The sequence below is a fragment of the Falco peregrinus genome, chromosome 6, assembly GCF_023634155.1.
Source record: "Falco peregrinus isolate bFalPer1 chromosome 6, bFalPer1.pri, whole genome shotgun sequence".
Lineage (NCBI taxonomy): Eukaryota > Metazoa > Chordata > Aves > Falconiformes > Falconidae > Falco > Falco peregrinus.
The window spans coordinates 68434739-68461831 of NC_073726.1; the positions used below are offsets into that span (position 1 = coordinate 68434739).

General features: G+C 46.8%; 1 protein-coding gene across 9 annotated transcripts in view; it reads right to left on the reverse strand.

Moving 5' to 3' along the window:
- Positions 1–847: 847 nt before the first annotated feature.
- The window catches only part of WASHC1 (WASH complex subunit 1), a 46683-nt gene continuing 20437 nt past the window's right edge, over positions 848–27093 (reverse strand). For 5 of the 9 annotated variants that reach the window (XM_055809382.1, XM_055809381.1, XM_027793051.2 and 2 more), the window contains 9 exons: positions 12382–12493; positions 11526–11672; positions 6463–6599; positions 5399–5534; positions 4076–4280; positions 3417–3581; positions 2901–3059; positions 2186–2254; positions 848–1629 (listed from right to left, as the gene is read on the reverse strand). In XM_055809382.1, coding sequence (XP_055665357.1) covers positions 1478–1629; positions 2186–2254; positions 2901–3059; positions 3417–3581; positions 4076–4280; positions 5399–5534; positions 6463–6599; positions 11526–11672; positions 12382–12493 — 1282 coding nt within the window. In that variant the 3' untranslated portion in view covers positions 848–1477. Of the gene's footprint in view, positions 1630–2185; positions 2255–2900; positions 3060–3416; positions 3582–4075; positions 4281–5398; positions 5535–6462; positions 6600–11525; positions 11673–12381; positions 12513–27093 lie in introns of all 9 variants that reach the window. The other 4 variants (XM_055809386.1, XM_055809383.1, XM_055809384.1 and 1 more) reach the window with 1 other exon arrangement.

Genomic DNA, 27093 nt, shown 5'->3' on the forward strand with positions numbered 1-27093 from the left:
GCCTTTTCCCATCCCAACGGAAATGTAGAGCTTTCCATAGGGTTTGTGTCATGTTGGAATTAGACAGTCAGACTGGCAAGACATGGGGCAACTCTAGGTAATATTTCTTGTCCCCTCCTTTCTGACTTGCCTCAAGCAGTCGACAGATTGAAGGGAGAGGTTTGTTCTTTCAAGGGTAATAAAGATATGGCCATAATACAGCACAGCGCTTCTCCTTTGAACAGTGTTTAACACAGGATTGCTCTGCTCTTTTTACTGCCTAGGTTTTTTAATTCGAAGTAACTTTCTGTGGAAAATAGTAAGTAAAAGTTTGGGTTTCTAAAGTGTAACCTTCCTGGGCTTCTTTCCTGGGTTGTGGGTCAGTGCTGGAGGGCAGCAATAACCAGGACAGCTCTGTAATCCCACAGCTGTCCTCAGCACTTTCTGGCATCCTGAGCAAGCCTCTTTCCAGGAGCTTCGTTTGCCTCCTTGCCAGTTTCAGCAGCTGGATGCTAACTCTCAAGGCTCTTCACAATGAAGAAAGCACTTATAATTAGATACAAAGCTGGTGCCTGCTCCCTATTGTTAATTAGCCCCACAGGGAAAGAAGCAGCTGCTTCTGAGAAACTTCTGTTGTGAGTCTCCTGCCCCTTCAGTGGGTGCAGACCCCACTGTCTGGCACAAGCTCTGCCTTCAGCAGTGGGCAGCGCCTGCTTGTAACAGCTGATGCCCTGCAGCCCTGCAGCAGCTGGTGGTGCTGGGATGTAAGGCTAGCCCCTGCCTGAGATGAGAATGGACAGCTGGGCTTTCCCTTAATGCACTCGTAATTGAGCGTGCTTCCTGCTTTTACGAAAGCGAAGGCTGCAAGGACCTGCTTCCTTCAACTTTATTGAAATTTTTCTGACAGCAACAGGCAAAGAATTACCATAAGCCAGGTAGAGAAAGAAACCATTGAGTGCAGAGGCACCAGGAATTAGACCTCTGTGAAGGGACGGGGACACACACACACACACACACGTTCTCTCTTCTAGCAACAACCAAGCAAACAGGAGCTTCAGCAAGCACGGAGACAAATCGGGCAAGGGCTGTTTGCCTGCAAGAGATGCTTTTGCAGTCATCACCAGTCACATAGGAAAAACTGAGGGCCCTTTAAATCAGGAGCAATGCTAGTTCTGATCCTCTGAAGCACAGGCTGCCCCACTGCCTGCCAGCTGAGGCAGGATTTATTGCACCAGCATGAGCCACAGCAGTATTTGAGGTGGAATGCAGTAGCATTTAGGGTGGCGAACAGCACAGAGCAGAACAGAAACCCTCATTGGTAACGAGAACTTCAGCAGCAGTTGGCTCCTGTTGTTCCTGCTTCTCTTCAAAAAGAAACTACAGGATCCCCATGCCACGCCAGTACCCACCCTCTCAAGGGTACTGCCGCAGGCTGGTGTCTCTCAAAGGTGCTTATTTCAAGAGCCCTGGGATTTACACTGATGCTCAACTGACCTCTCTATGACTCCCAGTCATCCTCATCCTCCTCACCCGCGGGCTGCTGTGGGGGTGGGAGGGGTGGTATTGAGTCTGACATACGAGCAAAGGCACCAGCTGGACTTCCAGGAGCATCAGGATTTCCAGAGGCTCCTGGCCCTTTTCCTGAAATACCTGTGAGGGAAGGAAAATCAACAGTGAGTGACACCTGGGGGCTAGAGAACACAGACGCTTAGCAGAGGGGAGGGGGAAAACTGCACCTTGTACTCCAGCTCCCAGCACCCAGGTGACAGGCAACGTGCTTAAATGCTGCCACAACCCTACCTCATGGGCTCATTTAACTAAAGCTCCACCGGAGCAAGTCCATGCCCTCCTCTGCCAGGTGCCGAGGGGGGACACTGGCCCTAAGTGCCCCGGGTACCTGCTAAGGCCTCAGGGCAACTCGGGTCCCCCACAGATGAGGGGCCAAGCTGCCCCAGCACTGAATTAAGACACTGCTGTCCCTTCCTCACAGGTAGCTTTCAGAGTCCATCCTCTGCCTCAGACACAGCCTCCTCCTGTGCCTCCAGCTGGACTTGAGGCAGAGATTCCTCTGCTCACCCTCTGTAAAGACACTCAGGGAAGTGTCTCTGTTCCTGTTTCTAGGGCTATGGCTGATACAACGGTGATGCCAGAAAGTGCTCTCCCTCTTGCCTAGGTGGAAGGAGCAGCCCACCCTGCAGGACAGTACCTTTACGCCTCAGCACCAGTTTGTTGAAGAGGTCTGACATCAAATCTCCACCTTGTCCTGTAGCTCTCACTGAAACAGAGCAAAACAAGTCAGACAAGAAGAAGCATCAGTCTGAACTCAGCAATACAGTGAAAGCATTCTCCTGCAATACTACCTTCAGTTTAAAGACAACCCCAAACTTCTAATCTTGTATCATACCCCTAATCTTTCCCACTATAGTCCAGTTTCAGGTCAGGAAAACACCAGGCACCACAGGGTAACGGCATCTTCTGGGGAGATCCAAGAGCAGAATTCCTTGAGGGGCAAGAGGGACAAGGCATTTGCAGTCTCATGCTGCTGAACCAGCTCATCAATCCCTACACACACACACCCCGCAGCTACCAAACTGGCTCGGCCCTGTCCCTTTTGGCCCAAGGGTTTTTCTTTGTGTGTCTGCCCCCATGCAGCACACGTGAAACTTCTACCTGTGCCCTGAGACAAAGCGGGTCTCCATCAAGAACATGAATGCTCTTCTGGCCGCTGGGGTTTAGCAAATTCACGGAGCTTTGGCTGAATGGGAAACACCCGAGACCCACACCAGCCTGTGAGGAGGGACAACACCTTTCTGCTCTGTATGTCCACTGTGCTCCTGGCTTGCCCGTCTGCCCCCAGACCCACACCTCCCCAGCCTGGGGCAGAGAGAAAGGAAGATCAGTTCGCTGAAGAGCCTCAGCACCTTGTTCTTGTTCCTTCTGCTTCTTCTTCTCCAGCTTCCTCTCCTTGACACTGCGGAGGTTGGCCTTGCCAATGCCACCAGCCTGGCGGATAGACTCCAGGAGACTGGCACGCCCAGTAGAGGGGTTCACAACCTCCTTCGGGGCTCCCTGGACTGAAGCTGCAGGGACAGGAAGGACAGGCAGCAGCAGCCATAGGTCAGTGCACCAGCTACAGGCCCAGCCAAATCCCTGTGGAAAGGGCTGCTCCCATACCCCGCCAGCGCCTGCTCAGGGCGGTGAGCCAGGCCCAGGCACCTCTCGGTGATGGGCTTACACTCAGCCCAGCCAGCAAAAGCCCTGCCAAGGGGGAGCTGAAGGCTTGCAGCTCCCAGGCAGGCAGAGGCAGCTTGCCCTCCCACCGCAGCCTCCCTGCTCTGCCGAGAGGCTGGGAAACCACAGGGAACCAACCAAGGACATGGGCTGAAGCCAAGGAGTCAGATTCTGCTGGTGAAGCTGTGGAGATGCCCAGCCCTTACCTGCAGGCACTGCACTGCTGCTGTCCTCGCTTGCTGTCTGGGCTGGCTCAGAGAGGGCTGTGGGCTGGGGCAGGGGCGGTGGTGGCGGCACAGTGGTTGGCATAACAGGAGGCGGTGGTGGAGGTGGTGGTGGAGGAGGGGGCAGTAGCTCAGCATCTTGAAGGTCTGAAAGATGAAAGAAGTTGCATCTGAAGAGTCCCAGAGGACAGCACACCGACAGCTTCAGCTCAGAGCTCCGCATGCCGCAGTGGCAACAGATCAGAGTCCTCAGCACACACCGTGCAGCAGAGCACTCCCACCCTGTGCAGCATCTCTTAACAGCAGGCAGGGCCAAGGCAGTTTGAGACTCCCCTACTCTGCCCTCCTCAGCTGCATCCCACTTGCACAAGGGCATCCCACCAGGCTGCCATGAGGCCAGTTCCCGCACAGCACGCTCTCTCACCCCTAGCCATGCAGAAGGTGAGGGATGTAAGGGGCCCAGGAAGTCTGGCCAGTTCTTGAGCAGGTTGCAGCTTTGACTTGGGCCCAAGCACAAGCCAGAGGTATCTCCAACATCCATCACAAAATCTCTGCCAAGGGACTTTCTGCCTTGTCTCCATCTTCTAGCAAGCCCTGCCTTCCTCTTTTCACAGTGTCCTGGGATCAGGAATTGGAAATACCTGGTTGCAAAGGCTCCGCCAACTCAGTGTTGAAAGTGGGCAGCTCTGGAATAGCACTGCTAGGGGCAGACGGTGCGATGCCGGGGCCCAGATCAGCACTGTACATGAGATCTGCAGCAATGCCAGGTAGGTCTGGCAGGTAGGATGGCACATCAATCTCGGGGACCTGGCCCAGATCTGGCACGTAGAAGTAATTTTCAGCTACCTAAAAGAAACCCAAACCAAAAAGATAAGGCAGTGACTATGCACTTGCTTTCCCTTGCGGCAAACAGGGGCTGTGCAGGCAACAGCCTGGGTGGCAGTCACAGCTCGGCTTGTGTACCTTGGCACAGTGGCTGCTCATCAGCTAGCCCTAAAACTGTGCTCTTGTCCTGTGGCAGCTTCTCATATGCAGAGGCCATCTCCTGCAGGCCAGGCTCAGAAAAGGCAGGCTGCAGAAGGAGGAAGAGCTGCAGGACTCGTTCTCATTTCTTGCAGGTGGACTCTCTTCTCCTGAACATCTCATGCAACCACCTTTTAGAGCCTACATAAGCCTGCCCCTTCTCCTCCAGAAAAGAATGGTGCCTGAACAGTTTCTGAGATTAAGACGCAGGAGAAGCACAAGCAAGTAGTTACGGAGGTTTGGTTTTGTGTTTAACACACTGGCAAAACAGTACTGAAGGTGCACTGTGAATAAAGGAGTGAGTTTGTTTGCTGTATACCCTGCTATCTTCTCTGGTCCAACAGGATGAGCAAATGGCTTCCAGGCTCCTTTCCCCAGCCCCAAACCACACATTCAACCACGTACCAGCAAAGCTCCAGGTATGGCCTCTAAAAGATGTCGAGTACAAGACCAGCCATGTGCCGGGGCAGATGGGTTGGTGCACTGCCTGCCCCATGCCCACGTTAAGCACAAACCCTTCACTCAGGCTGGCTGGCCCTTCTGTTTGCACCAGCAGGCATGACGGATCAGACCCCCTCCCAGGCACCTTCTAGCAGTGGTACCTCACCCTCAGACTCCTCTTGAGGCTCAGGAGTTAGCACAAGAGGGCCGATCAGGTGATGGAGCCTCCAAACAACTCCTCTACAGCCCTGATGTCAAGCAGCAAGGCGAATCAGTATCACATTTCTCACACCACTCGGCAAATGCTTGAGCAGAAAAACCTGCCAAGCTTGAGGGTTTTGTCTCACCCATCAAACTCACACCGGGACTTCAAGCACAAAACCAGGCAAGGTCCTTCTGATAAGTGAGATGATATTCTACAATCCCATGAGTTGCAGGAGCCTCTCCACCCTACAGGAGCCCTCTCCTCTCAGAACCGAGCGCAATCCTCTGCATCTCACCTGTCGGTCCAGCTGTCCCCTTTTGGTGATGGAAAGAGGAGCATCAAAGAGCTTCTCTTCTGTCTCTGTTTCCAGAGCAACATGGGTTTTGGTCACTGCTCCAGCCAGAGGATCCAGGAAAACATACTTCTTGTACCTAAGGGTAGAGGACGAGTATTTCAGTGATGCCACCTCGAGAGCCAAGGCCAGAAGAAACAGTGTACCCAAGGAGGCCTCGGAGGTGGAGACCTCCTGACTCACAAAAGTGGAACATGTTGGGCTTTGCAGTTTCTGTCTTTTAGCCCCATTTTCCTGCATTTCCTTCCATAACCAGAAGGCAATCAACTCCCCATCCTGCCAGTGCAGCCTCCACATCCATCCTAAAACAAAGCCCCACTGCACTGCCATCATTACCAAGCTCTCCCTACCACCTGGCCTGAAACCGGCCTACAGCCTGCAGCAGGACACCAGTCTTTCCTGGTGACTTGTCACTCAAGGTCCAGGAGGAAAGCAAGTGGAAACAGTCAATGGCTCAGGAGAAGAAAGAAAAGGTTCAGCAGCTGAAAGCTCAAGAAGGGCTTAAAGAAGCTCTTCAATATGAGCAGAAGGAGGAACCAGGAGGCAAAGCCCAACAGGAAAGAGAACTGCATTGAAGAGTGGAGATACTAAAGCAGCGAGATTGGTGAAGTGTTGCTGTGAGGAATCATCAGGAGAAGAGGCGGTATCTAGGCTGGCACATGGGGCAGAGAAGGGCAGAAGTGAAGGCAGCTTTCAAGGCTGGAGAGAAATTAAAGGAGAATGACAGGAAAAACTTAAGTCAGGGAAGGGAAGTGCAAAACTGGGTTGAAAGCAGGTGAGTGGAGGATCAGATGCAGACGAAACAACTCTTCCACACAAGGGAAAGAGTAGGGAGGAAAGGGTTGCTAGCTGGAAGCCAGTGGAGAGGTACCGAACACTGCCCTGTCAGGAGCCTGATATGTAAGACCCCCAGGAATCAGGCAGTTACTGCTGCCCCCAGGGAAGGGAAAGCTCCTCTGAGGAAAAGCAGGGGCAGGCAAGCAGCACAGCACTGCTCCAGCTCTCACAGGTTCTCAGTGGTGTTGAAGAGCAGTAGGGAGCTGAGGGAGCTGATGTTCCTGGGGAGGCTGCCAAGGCCTTCTTCTGCGTCATCCTCCTGGTGAACTTTTGTGCTCACGCACACAGGGAAGTACTTGAGCTTCTCCTGCAAGACAGATAACAGGTGGTAAGACACTAAAACTACAGCTGCTGAGACATCTCTCCCCAGCCACCACAACCGACACTGCTGAATCCACTGCATGGTCTGAGAACCCTACTGCTCCTTCTCCACCTCCCTTTGAGCGAGGAAGCACATAGACAACATTGCAACCCCACACTCAAGGCGAATCTCAGCAGTTCAGACTCAAGGCATTTGCTTTTGGTGCCACAGATGGGTCATATTGAACAGGTGTTGCTGTGGCAAGGATCCACCAAAATAAAACCACCACTCGGGATCTACAGCCAGAGGCAGGGATCAAGCACTGCAGTCTAAAAGGCATTTGTTACAGTGTCTCCAACTACTAGATGTTTTCATGCACGCAGAGTCCCCCAAACATCTCTATTACCTCCCCTCTGCTGCCTTGAGTTGATGTTTTAAGAAATGTGATCCCAGCGGTGGGGTATGCAGGGAAGGCAAAGGAAAAAGAGGTTAGATAAAAACAGAGTGCCTGCACTAGGCAGGAGATCAGGCAGAAGGGAGCGTGCAGGGTGGAACGTGTGCCAGATGGTTTTGCAAAGCCTGAGGGATTTGCAGGAGTTTTCAACTCTAATGAACTGAAATCTCCTCTTTCTTGGTTCTAAAACTTCATGCATAATATATAGAGCTCCCTTTAGAAAAGGACTTATTACATCTGAACTGCTTGACTTTTATAAAGCATGGGAATTGCCATCCCAGATCAGACCAGTGTTTCAGCTAGCGTGACAGTGCCCACTGCCACATCCTCCGGGGAATGAAGCTCAGTGCCCATAACATACTTTGCTGTAGAGGGAGGAAAAGCATCAGCTCCTGGACCCTGAAACAGCCTGAGATGAATAAACTTCCACCCCAGACCTCTCCTCAGCCCCTTCCCAGCTCCTGTTCTTTCTTCACAAACTAGGACAAGCAGCAGTCTGGCAGCTACGAGGTCGTAAGTGTTCATACCAGAAGAAATCAGAGCACTAACCAGGACAGCTTGTCAGGCTAAATAATTGGCCACACTCTTGTGGTTTTCTTCTGTCACCAGAAGATGATCACTGCAAATACCGTCCACAGCTTCCTACTGCCTCACTACTTCCCGCATCCCTGCTCTTATCCCATTCTCTGAGTCCTTCTACCCTCTTTGTACTTATATGGGGGAAATGGAGGCCACCGTTGGTTCAGTTTTAAGACCACATCTCAGCAGCACAAGCAGTTCCTGCTGATTGAAATTTCAGTCCTGGACTTAGTAACCAGAAATCCTGGGAAATGGCTTAGTCACAGCTCAGTTAATCCACTAAGAGTTTGTATGATGCTGTGAGTCTATAAAATGCTCTAAGAAAAGACTTGAGAAGTTTTAATTCCCCCCTCCCCAAATAATACATTCCAACTTGTGAAAAATACACTCAAATAAACATCCTGAATTTTTACAGAACCAAGTAGGCAAAAATATATAAATTGTTTTTTAGAGACTGTAGAAGCAAAGAGTCAAAAATAAAGGTTCTTTTGATCATTAATATTCATTTTCCAATGTTTAATTTTTTAAGCCTGAGGGAGTACTGACGTTTTTGCTAGAACTATTCACACACTTAGCCCTCAAGTCATACATATATATTCTTTTAATTCTCTCTTTGTAGATTTCAATTAGCACTGGAAGACTGTGCATCACTTTAAGGGTGTAGTGAGAAACCAACCATTACCTACATTTACTTCTAAGTCTCATCTAAGGCAGTTATAAAAGGACTAAGCATATTACTCTGAAACGTGAGGCTCTACAAAATCCTTCTAATTTAAATGCCACCAAAGTGCTAGTCTTATTCAAGTACCTAGATCTGTTTTGAAATTTAGAACACCTACATACTGTCAATAATATCCTGCAACTGTGAATTCCACAAGTAACATGCCATTGAAAGATTAGTTTTCTTATAGAGATGTTAAGGACTTAAGCCAAAGGTTCCACAGCCTCGACATACTGAAGTCATGGGGGGTGCTTGAATGCTCAAACACCCCAGCCTGGGGTTTGGAACCTGGCAGGATCACACCCCTAAGGATGCTGCATTTCCAGGCATTTTTCTCCCTAAAAGCCTACCGTTAAAAATATATAAATTCACCCTAGCTCTTAAGTTTAATTAAGCACACACTATTACAAAGGGAATTGGCGTGATACACCAGAAACCCCATTCCCCCCATGGCAATGGAGTGCCGAGGCTAGCTCGAAAAGCACTTGAAGATGAGCAAGTGCCAAAAACCTGGTTTGGTCTCCCCATGCCCATGGTGGACTCTGAGGGAGGCAGAACTCACAAGGACACACCAAGTTACTGACATTTTTGAAGACTAATACGGTGACTCCAGCAGCAGACTGTAACTTTTGCTTGGACCTCTTCCCAAGCCCAGGCAGACCCATGTCTCCCACCCTATTTTCCAGCCTCCTGAGGGGCACTTGCAGCACCCAGACACAGCTCCCGCTGCAAAGGCAATGCCCAGCGCCTGAGAAGCCCCACTGCTGGACCCTGCTTAGCTGCTACCAGAGCAACGTGCAAAGCAAGTGGCTTTCCAGGCTTAGCACAAAGACTTCGTTTCCATCAGTGCTTACCTTACCAACATGAACAGTGTCCTCGTACTTGGGGTGTGGAGGGGGAAAGGAAAATTTCCCAGGAGGGAAGCGTTTTTAAATAAACTGCAGAACCACACACATTTCCAACTCAGCTGCTTTCCCCCCAGAGCACAAGCCCTAAACATTGAGTACAGGCTGCCACCACATGCCCTCAAACTGACATGAGCAGAGCTTGCTTTCCTGGTGGGGTGTGCATGTGCGTGTGTGAGTGAAGTTACCAAAGGCCACTTCAACTGCTCCCAGCAAAGAGGCCTTTATTAGAAGTGAAAACAGGCAGTGAGCCTCTGCTGAAAGCCCTGAATAATTGAGGAGGGCATAAATGCAAACATTAGACTTCCCTCTGTCACATTTCATTACTGCAAGACACATCAGGCTCCGTGCTCCGCTATGGCTGAGAAGGGCCTGTCCTTCTGGAACGTGGTCAGAGCTCGGCCGCTCCGAGCCCCACTCAGCACACCAGCTGCTCCTGGTGCCTGCACCAGGGCCCCTCCATTGTCCATCAGCTGACAGCTACTCGCCAGCACAGCAGCGTCCCCCCACGCCACAGAAGAGCTGCAGGAGCTAGTGTCTGTGAGCTTGATCGAGCAAGAGTAACAAGACCACCACATGAGGTAGGGTCAGCAAAGCCAGAGTAAGATCATTAACCTCAAAGGAGGATCGAAAGATGGGTCACAGGAGGGGAAGAACAAATACAAACATCCCCCAGGGCCGGCAGCGAAGTCCCTGTGGTGATGACAGCCTTGGTCACAAAAGGCAGAACGTGGCAATGGTACAGGGACTGTCTGGGAGAGGGAAGTGGTGGCATCACAGGCAGATGGCAGGGGCTGTGGGGAAGGGCACGCAGAGCTTACTGGAGCCAGCAGGCCAGTCAAATGAGCACAGCATTTGCTCTTTGTAGGACATTGCTTTTTACCAGCTCATGCTCTTCTCAGTCCCCTCCCTGTGCAAGGGGCTGTACATTGGCACCAGCCCTTCAGGCTGGAAGAGTATCCTTCCTGTCCACTCACTGCCTGCCTCTGCTCCCCCACCATGCTCTGATGGAATGGGGCCACCAGCCAGACAGCACACCACAGCTGGCCTCCCCTGGCCAGCCAGCAGCAGGTCCCAGGCAGCTCTGCCCTGTGCTACTGCCTAAACTCAAAGGAAGCACGAGCCCTGCTCAGGTTTGCCAGCTGTCCATTCAGCCAGCAATCCTGCTTCCTAGGCCTGCCTGAAATATTCATAACTAACTCACTGCGTGAGGTCTCAACTCCATTAATACTCAGGAAAGTTTAAGATGATAAATTACTCGGTGGCAGCTTTATTCTTGGGCCAAGGCACACAAGGAAAAGGAAGGAAGTCTCTTTAGGGGTGGAGAGCAGGGAAATTGCCAGGTTGATCCCTAACCTAGCCAGGAAAAGCACATCTGCTACTCCTGGCTCAGCGCATACTTTTAAACTTCAAGTGCAGCAGTTCTTCCTCCTCTCCTTCCAGCCCAGGGATGTTTACCCAAATTGTTGGAGAATCCTTTGCTAGCATTTCCTGCCAAACCCACCACTCCTCAGACCGCCTTAAGAAAGCCCCTCTCTGCCACTAAATCCACAGGCTAAAAGGGAACTCAGTACTTCAGGACCTCCTTCAACACCACCAGCTGCAGACTTCTGTGCTATGGGTACACACGGAAGCCCCAGCTGTGCTGGGTGCTGAGAGATTCAGCCCTTCCGAAGGGCCTGCAACCTACAATAGCTGAATGCAAGGCAAAGGAGAAGCAAAGTGCAAATGAAGATGTAAAAAACCAAAATCATCTTTCTTCACCTAGATGTAAAACTTCGCTGGGAACCAGGGAGAGATAATACCTAAGTGTGATGCTTTCCTGGGACAAAAAAAATGCTCTAATGACTCCTTTTTCTAATGACACACTCACAGGCACTTTTACCTTTCTCTTCTCATCATCACTTATATTACAGCCTTCAGAAACTATTCTTCAAACAGTTATGACCCTGATCCCAGCTGCCTTGCTACGCATAGCTGAAGCCTAAAGCCCAGCCAGCAGCACCCACAGCAGCATTTCAGGAAATGAAACTACTCTGGAGAGTTGGCAGCCACCACCCAGAGCACTCAGCCACCCTGACATGGCCCTCCCAAACTGGTGGCTCCGCAAGCTTCCCAGCCTGATCTCACATACCCCCACCCACAGGCCAAGCTGAAAAGATTTTCTGCTCCCAGCCTATATCCTAAGCCCTGGTCTACTTCACCAAAGAGATGAACAGCCTCCTGGCTTCTCTTTGCTTGTTCATCTCAAGGTCTGTTCTCCTCCTCCTTACCTGCAGAGCTTTTTCATCCAGCATTCGGTGTTTGCTCTGAATCTTGTGCCTTGGCCATTTCTGTTTAGCTGGGTCTTCTGCACCAGCAAAAATTGAACTGTACTCCTGTAGCCGTTCAGGGGCTGGATACTTGGCACTGGAAAATACCTGTGGACAAACAAGGAGGGTCTAAAAAATCCCAACAACTAGGCGATCCTACAATAGAGAAATACATGGAGTAGAGTAAGCACACAATCTGTGCTGCCAGTGGGAATGGACAGCCTTGGAGTCAACAGGCTCCTAAGGGCTATCTGCACAGACTCAGCCACGCGTGGGCTGTCACTTCTCAAACGGGAAACGCCAGAGCTTCTCTCTGTGTGTAAGTACTAGGAGATCATTGTCAAAAAGGCTTCCACTGGCAGGAAGGGAGTTGGCAATAATGTATAAAATGGAGCAAGAATGGGGAAAGAAGGATTTTCACCAGTTTTACGTGGCTCAATGGGATTAAGATGCACTAAGGGGAGGCTCTCTAGTAGCAGCTTTCAAATAGCCAAAGTGTCTATGAGTCTGAAGTGTGAGGGTGTGGGGCTTCGCTCAGCGCATGCCCTTTTTCTTTCTCAGAAAGCAGCTGGGCCAGTGACCTATACAGGCCTCATAAGGCCTGGAGCAGTGTGGGTCATTGGTCTAAAAATCATCAGTTGGCTGAGCCAGGAAGGGGATTCTTATCACAACCCTGCTCAGCTGCAGGGCATGGAGAGGTGAGTGTGCAGCAGCCACAGCAGCCAAGCACCTGCTCTTCTCCAGAGCTCACAGCAGGAGTAAAGAGAGAAGGCAGAAGAAAGAAGGGAGGCCGTGCAGCCTTCACTGAAGTCACTACCTTAATAGCCTTCTTGCTGCCCTTTATCTTCTCAATCTTCGCTTGGGCAAGTGTGACTCTCTCACTGATCGCCTGAAGCTGTGTCCGGCTGGCCTCCACCCGCTGAGAGATCCTAGGAGGCAAGCACCTTTCTAAAAATGAAGAATACAGAGCCAGAGATTTTTTGGCAACAGCCAGTGCCCAGGCCCTCAGGGAAGGATGTGAATCTCAGTGGATTGGATTGTTCCACAGGGCAGAATAGTGCTGGTTCAAATATGCTTGTCTTGGTCCCATTGAGAGCTTTATGTACTCCAACATGAAGGTAGATCTACTCCACGACTCGCCGCACAACATTCCTGCAGCAGTTTGAGGCACAGTGCAGAAAGATGGAGAGCTGCAGCATTTTTGACACCAGACTACCACAAACCCTATGCCTCTCTGCAGGTACTGCTGACAAGAAAGCCACAGCCAGTTATCAACTGCCAACATATTTTTAATAAAAATGACTTGTTACAAATGAAAGGCAACACATTCTAGTGAGCAGAGCTCAGGACTCATGAGGCTTATCCTGTCCTCTACTATACAAGCAGTTTGTTGCACAACTTCTTCCATTTGCTTCACAGCTTTGTGATTTGGTTTCCGTATCAGTTAAACAACATTAGGTCCTCATTTGGTGCAATAAAGCACGCTAACCTGCATAATTTTTGCATAACTAGATGTGCTGGTTTTGTCTGGGATAAGAGTTAATTTTCTTCGTATTAGCTAGTATGGGGCTATGTTTTGGATTTGTGCTGGAAACAGTGTTCATAATACAGAGATGCTGAGCAGTGCCTGTAGAGTCAAGACCTTTTCTGCCTCTCACCCACCCTCCAGCGAGCGGGCTGAGGGGCCACAAGGAGCTGGGAGGGGACACAGCCGGGACAGCTGACCCCAAGTGACCAAAGGGATATTCCACGCCACATGATGTCATGTTCAGCATATAAACTAGAGGGAAAGCTGGCCAGGGGCTGCTGCTCTGGGTCTGGCTGGGCAGCAGTCAGTTGGTGGTGAGCAATTGTTTTTCATTTGCATAACTTGTCCTTCTTGGGGTTTATTTCTCTCTTTTTAAGTTTATTTTCCTTTTCATTACAATGTTTTTTAAGTTAATTTAATTTGATTTTATCTCAATTATTAACAGTCAACCCATGAGTGCTGTCACTTTCACCCTCCCAATTCCTCTTTCTCCCACATCCTGCTGGCACGGGAGTCAGCGAGCAGCTGTGTGGTGCTTAATTGCCACCTGGGGTTAAACCCTGACACTAGATCAGCATCAAAATGCTTTGAGACTGAGTTGAAAAGCCTCTGTGGCAGCAGGGGATAGTGGTCACTGGTTAAGTACCTCTTCGTTCACCACTTAAGACACATTCCTTTTGCACCTTATAGCAGATACGTTGCAGCCAGGGGCATGACTGAAACTGCCAGGACATCACGCACAGTCACTACCACGCTGCAGAAATTGTCACACAGGTTCAACCAGAGGCTAGGAGGGACATCGGGATTGGGCATCAGCTACAGGTAACTATGCAGTCACCTTCTCAGAAGAGACCTTCATCCCCATGCATAACTAGCGGGTTCTCCCTGGCTTCAAGCTCAAAAGCTGAAAATTGTTCTGAATCTTCACTCCTCTGAAGAAGCCAGCAAAGAAAATTTTTATGGCTATGCAACCCATTAGGAGAGAGAGCACTCCACTTCAGCAATGTTTTGTAGTAATGAGTTCCATCGGATCATTTTGTGCCTGTAAAAATCAGTCTCAAGTATTGCCTTTAAATTTCATCAGAAGTCCCTCTTTGTTTTTGAGTAGAGAGTTCCCATGCTTTATTTCCACTCTGTATAACTTCTTTTAGTAACAAATTTGACATCAGCAGTGAACCGTGATTCTCATTCTCAAACTGTACCAAACCCACCTTTTGAAGCATTTTCACTCTGTGCAGCACATTCCCTATTACAGTACAGAAATGGACTCCACTAAAGCCCCCCCTGCATTGTAGGCAGTGAAAAAAACAGCAAGTACAAGCAGCTTATTCACCTGGTATCACTCTGAAAGAACCTCACTTCTTTCTCTGAACAGTTTTAAGTGTTTCTGACACTTGTTTACAGCCGTGCTCCCCTCTTCCTGGAGGCATGAAAATCCTTCCTCATGCAGACAGCAGGAGAGCACACAGCCTGTTTCTGCTTTGTTCTTTCTGGAGTGGGAGATGAGCAAAACTGAACCTCATGAGATTCTCCCTCTCGGAAATATCCTCCATTTCCTCATCCTTTTATTTTAAACACAGACTAACAGCTTGTATTTTGTACCAACACTAAGTACAAATCTGTTCATGATTTCCTTCCCACACCCTCCCCCTGTCTCAGTGGAGTAAGTCCACATCACTTACACACTTGATAGGTTCTCAAAGTAGTTTCTTTTGCTCCTTTCAGCGTGCATTTCCTAGCGCTTGTCTGCAGCAAATTTCATGTGTCGTAGGGCTGTCCCATTGCCTTGTTTTGTTAGAAGTGTGAGACACCTCTGAAAGACCTAAGTCTTCTCTAACTGGTCTCCCCAGCAAATTTTCCCACCTCACAGTTCACCTCTTTTCCAGATGTTTCATAATTGTATTGATGGACACTATTTCCAGTACTGCTCCTGGGGGCATCTGACTATTTTCACTTCCTTCAAAGCTGAAAAAATTGGTCATTTATTTCTGCTTGGCCACTCTCCCTCAAACCAATGATGCAATTTTCCCTCTCACCTGTGAGCAGACCGCTCTCCTAGAACTCAACAAAGCCTTCCTGAAGCTCCAAATAAAAGCAAGGTATCGACTGCCTTTTAGATAGCACCCTGCTGACTTCCAGACACAATTCTCAGGGGCTGACAAGGCACATGTTTCTCTCCCAGAAGGAAATGTTAAGTTGTGCAAGCTCAGTCCTGGAAACCAGGAACCATTGTCCTCCCTTTCCATGGATGTGAGTGGGTCAAGTGAGGCAGTCAAATGCTTCCCTCACTGCCCCACGTTATCCCCAGTGCTTCACCAGGTATCAACTTCTTCCTCTCCGCTCCCACACTCACTCTTTTGCTAGCTATACAGCAGCAAAGGAGCTTTTGAGGAATCCCAATTATCCTTACCTTTCACCCTTAACGACTTCCACATTTAACATCCATCCTCTAAGACACTCAGTTTAGGAAAGGAAGGGTGCCACAGCTCCCTTTACACCCTCACCAAACACAGGTAGTGCATGGGCTATTACAAAGCGCTTCTTGGTGCTAAGTATTAACAGCTAAGTATTAACAACACCAGAGGAAGAACAGAAAGCAAAGCACCTCTCAGCCTACCGTGCTGTACACATCTACATCTCTCTCATTTAAGGTTTGCTGGAACCTCTTCTAAAAGAGAAGCGTCCCTAAAAACAGAACATGACTGGCAATTACTGTGTCCTAGCTGCAACAGTAATGGTGCATCCAGAAGGGAAAGAGGGAAGACTTCTACAGCTTGATCCATCCCTACTGCCCACCAAATATAACTGGGCAATTACATTCACCCATAAAAGGACAGTATCTGGCAGATGGCCTGCTCCCAGCACAAGCTGGGGAAGCTGTCCAGTGCCAGCTTGGGTGTTTCAAACCATGACGGCATCTGCTCTGAGGCACCCTGTACTTTCCCATGATCCCCTAACTCTAGGATTTGACAGGCCAAATCCCACTGACCTTAGGAGATCTGCCAAAAACCTTCACCTGAGGCGGTGTAGATGCAGACCTGCAACACAGAAGGAATACACACCAGTCTACAGAATTAATTCATTTGTTGCTGAGCAAGATAACGATGGAAAAAAATATTAAACTCCCTCAATCCAACTAATCCAAATTCCATCACATGTACAGGCTCCTAGAAGTGCATGACTGTTATGCCCGTACAGTTCAAGATACAGTTGCATATGTTAGTCAAAAAAGACAATATACCATATCGATACTGGAAAATTACATGGTAACCCCCCCCCCCCCCCCCCCATGTTCAATCAACTCAAACAACTAGTATTTCTACTGCTGTGAAAACTGGACTTACCCCATGGATTCAACTGGTGTTTGTAAAGAAAGGAAACAGGAAGGGATAGAGAGGGTTGCTGCCAAGGGTTTCAAGGGCAAAGTGTTTGAAGCAAGGTGGCATTCAGACCTCAATATTCATTTGAGGAGGAGCGTGTTACTGAGTGGTGTTTGTTTGAAAGGCAACTGCAATCAGAACAGGAGGGGTAAGTGTTAATAAAATGACCCATTACTGCCCCTCAGAACCCTGCGCTCAGCCAGCCAAAACCACCATCAGCATCTGAACCTACCCTGTGCTTATCCTATTAGTCATTTCTGTGTTATTTTGCTCTTGGTGCTCTTTTCTGCTTCAGAAACCCCTTCAGTTAGATCCAATGTGACTTTAGAGTTGCAAAGAAGCAGGAGATGTACAGCAACAGCCTCTCCCTTTGGGCAGGGTGCAAGCTTTGGGACAAGTGAAAAGGGAGCCTGCTGAAGAAAGGAGAATACATCACCTGCTTTCAAATCCTGAGCACTGAGCCAAACCAACCTTCCCCTCCCAATGCTTTTCTTTGGGGAAGGAATACATGTGGCAGATTAAATCTGTCTAGTGGATTATCTCTTAATCCATACAGATTTTTATTTTTGATCTAAGCAGATATTAAAGCCAATCTTTCTGCTGCTTTGATTCAAGCTTTCACTTTCTCTTGTCCCTCTGAAATCTTTTTGCAGTTAAACCCCCTGCACCTTACACCCAATGTAGATCTTGTTTCTCCTTTCTCATAAAGCCCTCATCCTGCCGGATGAGAGACAACCTTCCAGAGAGAGGCAATTCTCTCCAACACCCACAGCAGGTCCCAGGAATACTTCTTCCCACCTCACTGCCTCCTTCACTAGCCCCGTATCCTCTGTCCCATTTGCAGCCACAGAGTGCAGATCACATTATTTCCTTATAACTCCTTTGATAACACTCACATTCAGGCAGCTACTGAAAGATCTCTTCTGCTGCATCTCTGTCTGCTTAAGGGGTAAATATAACTGCTCTCTTACTCACACAGGAAAAATATTTGAGGCATTACGAATCCAGGACAATGGACACTGCCTCTCAGTTCTCAGCAGTGGCAATACTACTGTATTTCTACGAGGGTCTCCAAGCACGCCACAGTGCCAAAAAAGAATTGTGATTTTTGTAATTTATATTTGCTAGGTATCAGACAGCATCAGAAAAAAAAAAAAGTTTAAAATCCGAGCAGGTTTAAAGACAGGCTGACATTCCCAGAAAGCTAGCGTAGCATGATAGAACTGAGCTAGAAGGAAGCATCACAGCAGCAGGAGACCCTTTGCTGTCTATGTTGGCGGTACACAACACCCCAAAGTGACAGGGATGACAAAATTCGGGAAGTGGGACAGAGAAGAGGCAAGCTCCCCACCAAGGTGAAGAAGAAAGGCGAGGAAGCAGAGGCTGGGAGCAAACATCTCTAGAATACCAAAGAACTTCAATTTCATGTCTGAAGTACAAAAGTAAGCAATCAACCAAGAAGAAAGAACATTATGGAGCAGAATGAAAAATGAAGTTGCACAGGAGAATAAGGCAGCCAAAGTATTAAATTACTTTTTCCTTAAATGAGGACTGTATACACCACAGCAAGTCAGGCTTCTGGTCTCCTCCCAGCTCAAGCTCCAGTCCTGAGAGATAGCGGGGGGATGCTTGGCATTGTTGTTCTAAACTTCAGGGTACGTACAGTAAATTTGTTCTGTAAACCCTTGGCTTTTTGCCTAAAAGTCAAGTTGCTTTTTTCAATAAAGCATGCTTTTATTAAATTCCTCCCTTACTGCAGAAGGCATGAATTAGAAGGGATGGAGTTTATGGTTTTGTATTTTATTACGTCCCCAGACTCTCCAAGTGGCTGGTGCTGGAGCAGGTTAACAAGAGAAGACAACAGTGCTGGCTGCCATTCATCTTTCCACAGCACCAGTGCCAAAACCAGCATGATACCATTACTCATGAATGATACCACTAAACCTCTAGGACATGTTTCAGTGGCTTTCCAAAAGTGAGAGAACCACTGCTGAGGTGAGAAGAGACTACCTCCCAGGGGAGGGGAGACAACATCCCATGATGAAAGCAGCAGCAGAAGGTGATGCTAGGAGAGCTAAATGTCCACCTTTCTCCTCAGGCTACTGAGGCCCTTCCTCACCCACTTCCTTCCTGAGACCCAGAGACACATCACTGTTCTCTTCTACTTGTATGCTGCGGAGAAAAGAAAATCTCAATTTCAAGTTTTAATTTGTCCAAGAATCATGAAAAAAGACCATGGGCTTTTATGGCTCCTCAGGCTGCTGAAGTGATGGGGGAAACATCAATGCATTGCCCCTGGTACCCATAACTCAAGGCTTTGATGCACAATCCACTAGACTGAAGCAGGCCTAGAGAGCTAGGCTAGAATATCTAAGCATGTTCTGGCTGGCTAACAAAGAATAATGTTTTATGAGGCATTAGAGTGTGCTTTACAAACAGCCTCACCGCATGTGGATGTTCCTACACACTGCAGTGGGCCAGCTCAGAATCCATGCAGCAATGACCAGCACAGTCAAAAACAGACTGTGAGAAGCCCAAGCCCCACTTGCCCCCCTCCCATGCAGTGTCTCTGCCCCAGCAGCTGGCAACATAGCAGGATCAAGATGGAGAGAGCAAAAGGAAAGGCTGCTAAGACACTGCGGTTTACAGTGAACCAGGGAAGCACTCAAAGCCAGTTCACCAAGCGAATTCACCTCAGAAGTTTGCAAGGCAAAAAGCAAAAAAGCATGCTTTCATAAAAAGCCAAATACTTTTTAAAAGTATTTTAACCACTCAAAGAAAGATCAACTTGTTTGCTTTCTGCTCTTCTCTCTCCATATTTAAACAGTTTTAAAAGTCTTACTTCATGTCTGAGTAAGTGTAATCAGAAACTGTCATCATACACCATCTCTGACAGAAAGAAATCCCAAGTGAGACAGTGTAATCAACGTTCCTTCCTCCATTAAGGGTTTGGGTATTATACTAATTAATGTTTATCACACTTTGATTGCTCCTCGAGCCTGATTTGCAGGTGTTTCAGCATTCACATATTGCCCCGCTCCTGTGATGCTGAATGGCTTTGCAGATTAGAGGGTGATCAAGGTTGCCAGGTTATCCTCAGCAGGATCTGGCATACATCACTCTCCACAGGTCATGTTCTCACACAAAAATAATTTCGTTTTGATTTTTAATCTCTCATTTCACAAGGTGCTCTTGCTCCTGTGAATTAAGTTTATGTAAAACTGGAAACTTAGAATTTTGACCTATCATCACAGCAACCTCCTCCCTCTTCCCTTGTAGCTTGTTCTCCTCCCCAAAAAAGCAGCTTATCTTTTTTATTTTTTCTCCCCACCCATGCAAAAAAAAAAAAAAAAAAAAAGGTCACAAATAAGTTCTTCTTTAACCTTCCAACCTTTTTACTTGCCTCCCACCACTGACTGATCTGAAAGCAGACACGCTTTACTTTTTTTAGAAGAAATATCTACTACTAAGTGAAAGGTCTCTATATACTAAGTAGAAAGTCTGTTTGCAAATAAATTACACTATTAGCTCTTCTATTTAAACTATACAGGCTACTTTTGATCAAACTACTTCTCCATTAATAGTGTTAAGATATATAAACACAACAGTTCTACACCATCACGGTGACAACTTTTGAGAAGGATGCTCTAAAAGAAGTCATGGGAAAAAACTGGTTCTTCTACCAGTACTGCTAGAGTTTTGTCAGTGACCTTTTGAGCTCCTTTGCTGGCAGTGTTGGGGCAGATAATGACCACCACCACGGAACTGCTACCCAGAGCAGCAGCCACAGGAACAGTCTCAAGATCTTAGGCAGCAGATGCTGTAAGTATAAAATCGTAGAATCACAGAATAGTTTGGGTTGAAATGGACCTTTCAAAGGTTGTCTAGTCCAACCCCCCTGCAATAAGCAGGGACATCTTCAACTAGATCAGGTTGCTCAGAGCCCCATCCAACCTGACCTTGAATGTTTCCAGGGATGGGGCATCTGCTACCTCTCTGGGCAACCTGTTTCAGTGTTTCACCACCCTCACTGTAAAAAATGGCTTCCTTATATCTAGCCTAAATCTACCCTCTCATAGTTTAAAACCACTGCCCCTTGTTCTATCACAACAGGCCATACTAAAATGTTTGTCCCCATCTTTCCTACAAGCCCCCTTCAAGTACTGAAAGGTTGCAATAAGGTCTCCCAGGAGCCTTCTCTTCTGCAGGCTGAACAACCCCCCCTGTTTCAGCCTTTCCTCATAGGAGAGGTGTTGTAGTAACTAATACTAATAATGTAACTAGTAAAAGTTACTAGTAACGTACTAGTAACTGGTTTGTTATCTATAGAGTCTTCACTCATCCTTACAGAATTCTCACAAGTATTTACTCACTGAAGCTCAATCTTCTGTAGTAATAGCCAGCCTTAAGTGGTTGTGTTTTGGGTTTTTTTAAATCATTTTTGAAAAGAAGGCAATCCTATTTGGACAGAATTTTACAAGACTGTCAGAAGTAAATTTTCTTTCCATGTTGCTTGAAGCTATGGATCTCATTTGGCAGATAGCTTGAGAAGGTGTTTTGGCACCCTGTAACCTTACATTAATCAACTCTGTACACAAACATTAGGTTTCTCTTTCTCCCATCAAAACTCCTTTCTTAGAATAGCCAAAGATCTTCCTCCCTGTCCACACTGAACAGAAAATGTGTATTACTACACAGAATCACAGGTAACATAAGCAGTGGAGGTGACCCTGTGGTGAACTATATCTGGGGGCAAGGAGAGCTAATGCCTTTAAAAAGGTCTCAGATTCCTCTGGATCACCGAGTGTAGAAGAAACTCCCCCTTAGCCTTCATTTGGGCACTGTGTCTGATTCTACACAAACAACGCTTCTGTTATACAACTCACCCTTAATCAACATTACACTCTGCGTTTCCTATCAGCAGTAGTCACAGGAGACAGATCAGCCTGGATTTAAATGTCTGATCTGTGCCTTCTCCCAGCTGGGGTTACAAGACAAACGCATAAGCTACCAGCTTATGTTTCTTCTGAGCTTCACCTGAAGGCAGCAACAGCAGGAGACTAGCACTGACACGGAGCCTCCCCTGCCCTTTTAGCCTGTGCCTCACTTGAGCCAAAGATGCCTCGGTATATCGCCATGATAATGTGGGAATAAAGCATGACACTTGTAGAGCCTTCCTCCCCACTGGCAAGGCAGCCCACATCAACTCCATGCTCCAGACAAGAGGACAGCCTGATTTATAGCAGGAGATCAGGAAGTCCCTCTTTATTCCTGGCTTTCCCCCACACCTTCCAAGTGGTTATGAATCAGTTCTCTTGACCAAGGTATGTAGCACTCAACTGTGCACGTGTGATAAGATTTACTTGATTTATTGAATATCCCTAAAGGTTCTAATAAGCAGCTTGCCCTAATGTAAAGCTGAACGTACCAGGTAAGCTGAGCTCCTGCTCATTCGCTGAGATGGAGGCTTTTTACATCAACATGGCACATAACACAAATGCTGTTCCTAGTCTGCTTATCTCTGCTACCAAAACAAGCCATTGCCACCAAGAATAAGAATGCTGATCAAAACACAACCACCTCCCGAGCGGAAAATGATTCCTTGTGATAGAACTTCAAACTCTAACCATTCTCCAAGGAAAGCACTGCTTTTCTTTGCATTTAATCAAATACCATTAGAACTTCATAGCTTTTCACTCAAAGATCTCTAAGCAATTTCCAAGCCTTAATTAAGTCTCGGTTGCTTGTGAAACCACAAGTGGAATCATTTGTCCCCCATGACAAAGGAAATCTCAGGAAGTTCACAGTACATTCCAGCAGACTGGATTTTCAGTCCTTCATTCACTAGTTTGAATAATTTTTGCTTTAATTCATGGGAGTTAACACCTACATTTCAGTAGTTGTTTAATTTTCACTTTTACTGCATTTAAGACCTCCTGTGCAAGTATTTCTACACTCTTTGGTGCTTCCCCATCACCAATCCATCCCACTGCCAGTCTCTAGAATAAACTACAGCCAGCAAGCACTGATGCAAAACATTGACTATTCTCTCCTACACGGCTTCTTTCTCTGGATCCAAAACATATCCTCTGCCCGTATTTAAGACATAGTTTGAAGGTAAAGGTTTCTGCATTGACTTTGAATTTTCCCCACTTCCCAGTAACTGATGGCAATCACACAGAATTTGACTAGTGTGCTACCAGTTGAACCCTTCAGTCCCCTCCTCCATATCCATAAGATACTCAAGAGCTATTATTTACAAGCCAGTACTCACACAACAGTCACTAACTAAAATCAGTCTCTATAAAACCAGCTGTCCTGAACAATTGGAACAATATTCAGGAGAAGGAAAGCCTAACCAAGAAAAAAGACTTGCTATCATAAAGCAATCTGTTTCATCAACAGTGAAACCCTCAAAGACAACTGCATTTTATCTCTTCTTGTAACTCTTAGTTCCTTTCTGACTTCCGCCACATAATAGGAGTCTGCCTCTGTGGTCTTTCCTCACTTTGTCCTGAACCTAATGAGGTTGTCATCGGATATCTGGTTACCAGCTTTTGAAGGATGACTTGGAATATCCAGGTTGTTTTGTTTTGCTTTCAATACTGTGTTTCTAATCATCATATTTGCTGCAGTGACCACTGTACTTTCAACAGTTTACAACTCAATCAAATTTCTTTTACTATCTTCCACTTTTCCTTCAATTACATACTTCTGACCATACAAACATTGCCACTCGCTGCTTCAGTACAGCAATGATCCTCCTCAGCATCACAGGAGGACCTATGTCAATTCCCAAGATCTCCCACAAATTTTGCTACAATGAAAACAAGCCCACCCATATAAGATACACTTTCTCAGAAACAGTTAACAGCCTTTTTCTAGTTACAAAACCTCATAGCTAGCTACATCTTTTCCTCCTCTCACCCATGCTTCTAATTTGAACTTCCTTCTCTTTCAAGACGGGGCTGCTTCTCTTAAAGGGAAGATCTTGTTCCATTTTTTTTGCAAATGGAGCTTTTTATTTCACAATATTTGCTCTTCAGAAACAGAGGTTGTTTAGTGTTACTTATTCATTTTCCTACAATCAATTGCAGTGACACTCAAATCTCAAAAGGCACCTTCTATGATATGCCCATCAACAAGCTAATTTGAGCATAAGTGCTTCTTCAACAAATGAGAGTAACTCTTTATGACACATTATCCATCTAACACCTTTCCTGAGTGATTACAGCACTTTCTTACTTTCTTGAGGGAATCTGAGTTACTTTTCCCAAAAAAACTTTGGGCGTCAGGCAGAGATTTTTTTTTTAACAGCATCAAAGAGCAGATGCCTCTGCTTGGACTGACAGCTGGTCTGTCATTTCAATAAAACAGTCTGTGGCACATCAGTGATCAGGTATCACCTTTAGAGCAGTTCTAGACATACAATTTAATTTTCCTCACTGACCTTTAAAAACTCATCTTCCCCATACAGTGACTTGCAAATAGTCATTAAAAATGGAAATAGCAGCTTTGCAATAATACCAGAAAAAACTTGTACAGTATACTTTTCAAACGTCCTTCCCTAGCCCAAAAGTGCCTGGATCATAAATTCACAAATTTTAATAGCTTAACCACTCACCCTGTGACATGCTCGCACAACAAACGTTCTCATGGACCAATGCCTCAAGTAGCACATAAACCCTTCATCCCAGCTAAAAGTAAGCATGAAGTAATGAAGGGCATGATTCTGGCTGTGGAGTGGTTTGTGTCTGTCGTCCCGTCCCGTCCCGTCCCGCCCCCCCCCCCCCCCCCCCCCCCCCCCAAATCATACATGTGCTAGAAAGAACAAAGAAAACTCTGCCTGGTGCTCAGTAACTCAACAGGAGTTGGGAGCTTCTCACATTCCCTCCCTCGAAAAAGTCACACAAAGTCTGAATTTGTTCTGGAATCAAGAAAACCCAGGATGCTACTTAAAAAGTATTGTGGAAACAAAACCAAAGAAACCCAGTCATTGAGCCAAAGTGACAGAACTGAACTGTGGAGACCATGAACTTTCTAGTTTCTTGGTGCTGAGCTACTGGCACGACTGGCATGTTATATGTATTTCATAGATAATCGGAAAGGCTTTTCCTGCTGCACTAGCACAGAGCAGAAGTACAACAGCACTACCTCCTCATCTAAAAGGAATTTTCTATTATGCCTCTTAAGTCCATCAAGCATGTCTTCTTACTCAGCTTTGATGGTAGATCTAAAATAAAAGTCCTAGAAGTAAAATAAAACCAGGTATTTGCATTTTAAAATTTATCTTAATCCAGAACAAGGATCATATTCTTGGATAAATTAAGAATGGAATCCAACTCAGAAGATACTAAATTTCCCACCTGGGGTTTCTCTTCAACACACTTTACCAACCAAATCCTTCACTCCTGGCTCCAAAAATAATTTCTATCCCCTCCCCTCCCTAAATGGCATAGCATGGTAGATTCCCTCAGTAAAATGATTGTCTGGAGGATTTAGATGGAAGAAAACCAAGAACTCCTTCATTAGCATCTGCAAATGGATCTGCTGTCTCCAAAAGCACTGCTCTGTCTTAATTGTTGCATTTATACCCAAATTCTCACCTACCCCATTTGGAAAAGCCCAGCAACAGCACCACAGCTAGTCAGGAAGGATGACCATGGAAAGAGAATTTAATCCACCAGTCAAGTGTGAAGAACAGTCCTTTGGCACTGGTGTTCCCTCTCACAAGTCCCTTCAGTGTGCACACCCCAACTTACATAGGAGGGAGCCTGTAATACACATTTCAAGCCACTCAGTGTTATTTTCCAGACAGTTTTCTCCACACTAGATCGCTGATGGAAGTCATGCCTGTAAAACAAAGTGACTTATTTTCATCTCTTCCTCCAGGGCTGACTGAGTAGACAAAACTCATCCACAGGAACAGAAAATTACTCCAACACAAGTGTAAGAGTCCAGCATCTGAAGCTGGTTGAGAAGGTAGAGCTATCACTTCGTGTAAGAAAAGAATGACATAGCAATTGTGTCAACAACAGTGGGAGTGGGAGAATCTGATAGTATTTCAAATTTGTGGGCTAAGAAACTAGAAAAAAGGGAACATCTCTTTTGTTGTGAGGCACACAATGACTTGTTATGATCTGCTCCTCCTTGGGTATTTCCAGAGAGTAACAGCCACAGCCACTTGGTGTATGGGCCAAAGGTGGTGGTGTATGGGAGGGAAGGAATTACTCTCTGGATGGGGAAGTGCATAAAACCTTTTCCAAACATCTGTTAATTAATAGCCACCTCCTGCCCTAGTAGTTTATAGACACTGCTGGACAAAATCTCAGCCACTGTATGTCCCATCAAGTGAATCTGAATCCTCCCAACCCACAGCCATCCAGTGTACTTCAAAGAAAGAAAGTTTATTTAGCAGAATTTCAGAGTTCCCCTGGAGAACCTTCTCAGGGCACCACAACTATGGGAAGACATTAAGGAAGCACATGTAACACTCCCATGCTAAAGGACTGACGCCATGAGACCTCTTTGCATTAGTCACTCACAGGTGTGGCTGGGAGATCAGTCCCACCTCTGCTCTCCAGGAAGCCCTCAAGGCCCAGGTCACCGCCTGGACCCTGGATTGACACTGACATCCCACTAACCTACCGTGGGATTGCTAACAGCCGTGGTGCTAAAACAGCCAGAGCTGCACTGTAGCCCAACTCGTTCACCCCTGCTCTCTAAAACTCATTTCCCTACCACACCTTCCCACCATGCTCTCGCTAAACTGCTGCCTACCTCCAACCCAATGCCACCTTTAAGGCACCCCCAAACATTTCTGAACACCACATACAAGCGATACTCATGTTAACATCTGTCTGAATTGGGTAGAAACCCTGAAACAACACTCAAGAGATGAGCGTAGAAAAGGTGTCGACATGCCCACACAGCTCTGGCTTCAGAATTAACTGAAAATAAACATGCAAAGGTGGATGCTTGGTCCCATTGTGAAGACTTGCATTGCTCACTGGAACAAATCTTTTTGGCATGTGGTAAGGAGGACAGATCACCACCACTTCCACCTTCTCCCACTTTTTTTTACTTCTTTCTCAAAGGGCTCTCAGTGCTCTTGCTATGTAGAATAGCCTGCTTTAGGGTTCAGTGTGGAATTCTCACATACTTTTAGACCATTATGGATACATCATCACTACTATTATTTCTAGAGCATGAAAGTAACATATCCAGGATATTACAACTATCAGCCATTTAAAGCCTCACTGCATAATGCATCAGTATTTCTGAACTCCATAAGCCTTCACAAGCAACAGCTGGTTCAGACCCTGCTGCACTCAGCTTCAAAAAAGGCTATTTCACTGGAATTGCATGGGCTCTGGGCTATTCACACATTGCCTCTTCAGTCCAGAAACAGTTCAGTAAGCAAAAAGTTACATCTTGTCAATAGAAAAGAGGTTCTGTTGGGCTTCCACTTCTTCAAACAGTAAAAGCAGGGTTAATTACATAGCTGTACTTTTTGTTACTAGATATCTTGATAAAAGTTTAAACCAATTTGTAGCAGTTGGGGGGTATACAAAGTAATCCATCCTTCCACTTAGTCACAGCTCTGTCCTCAAATTGACTG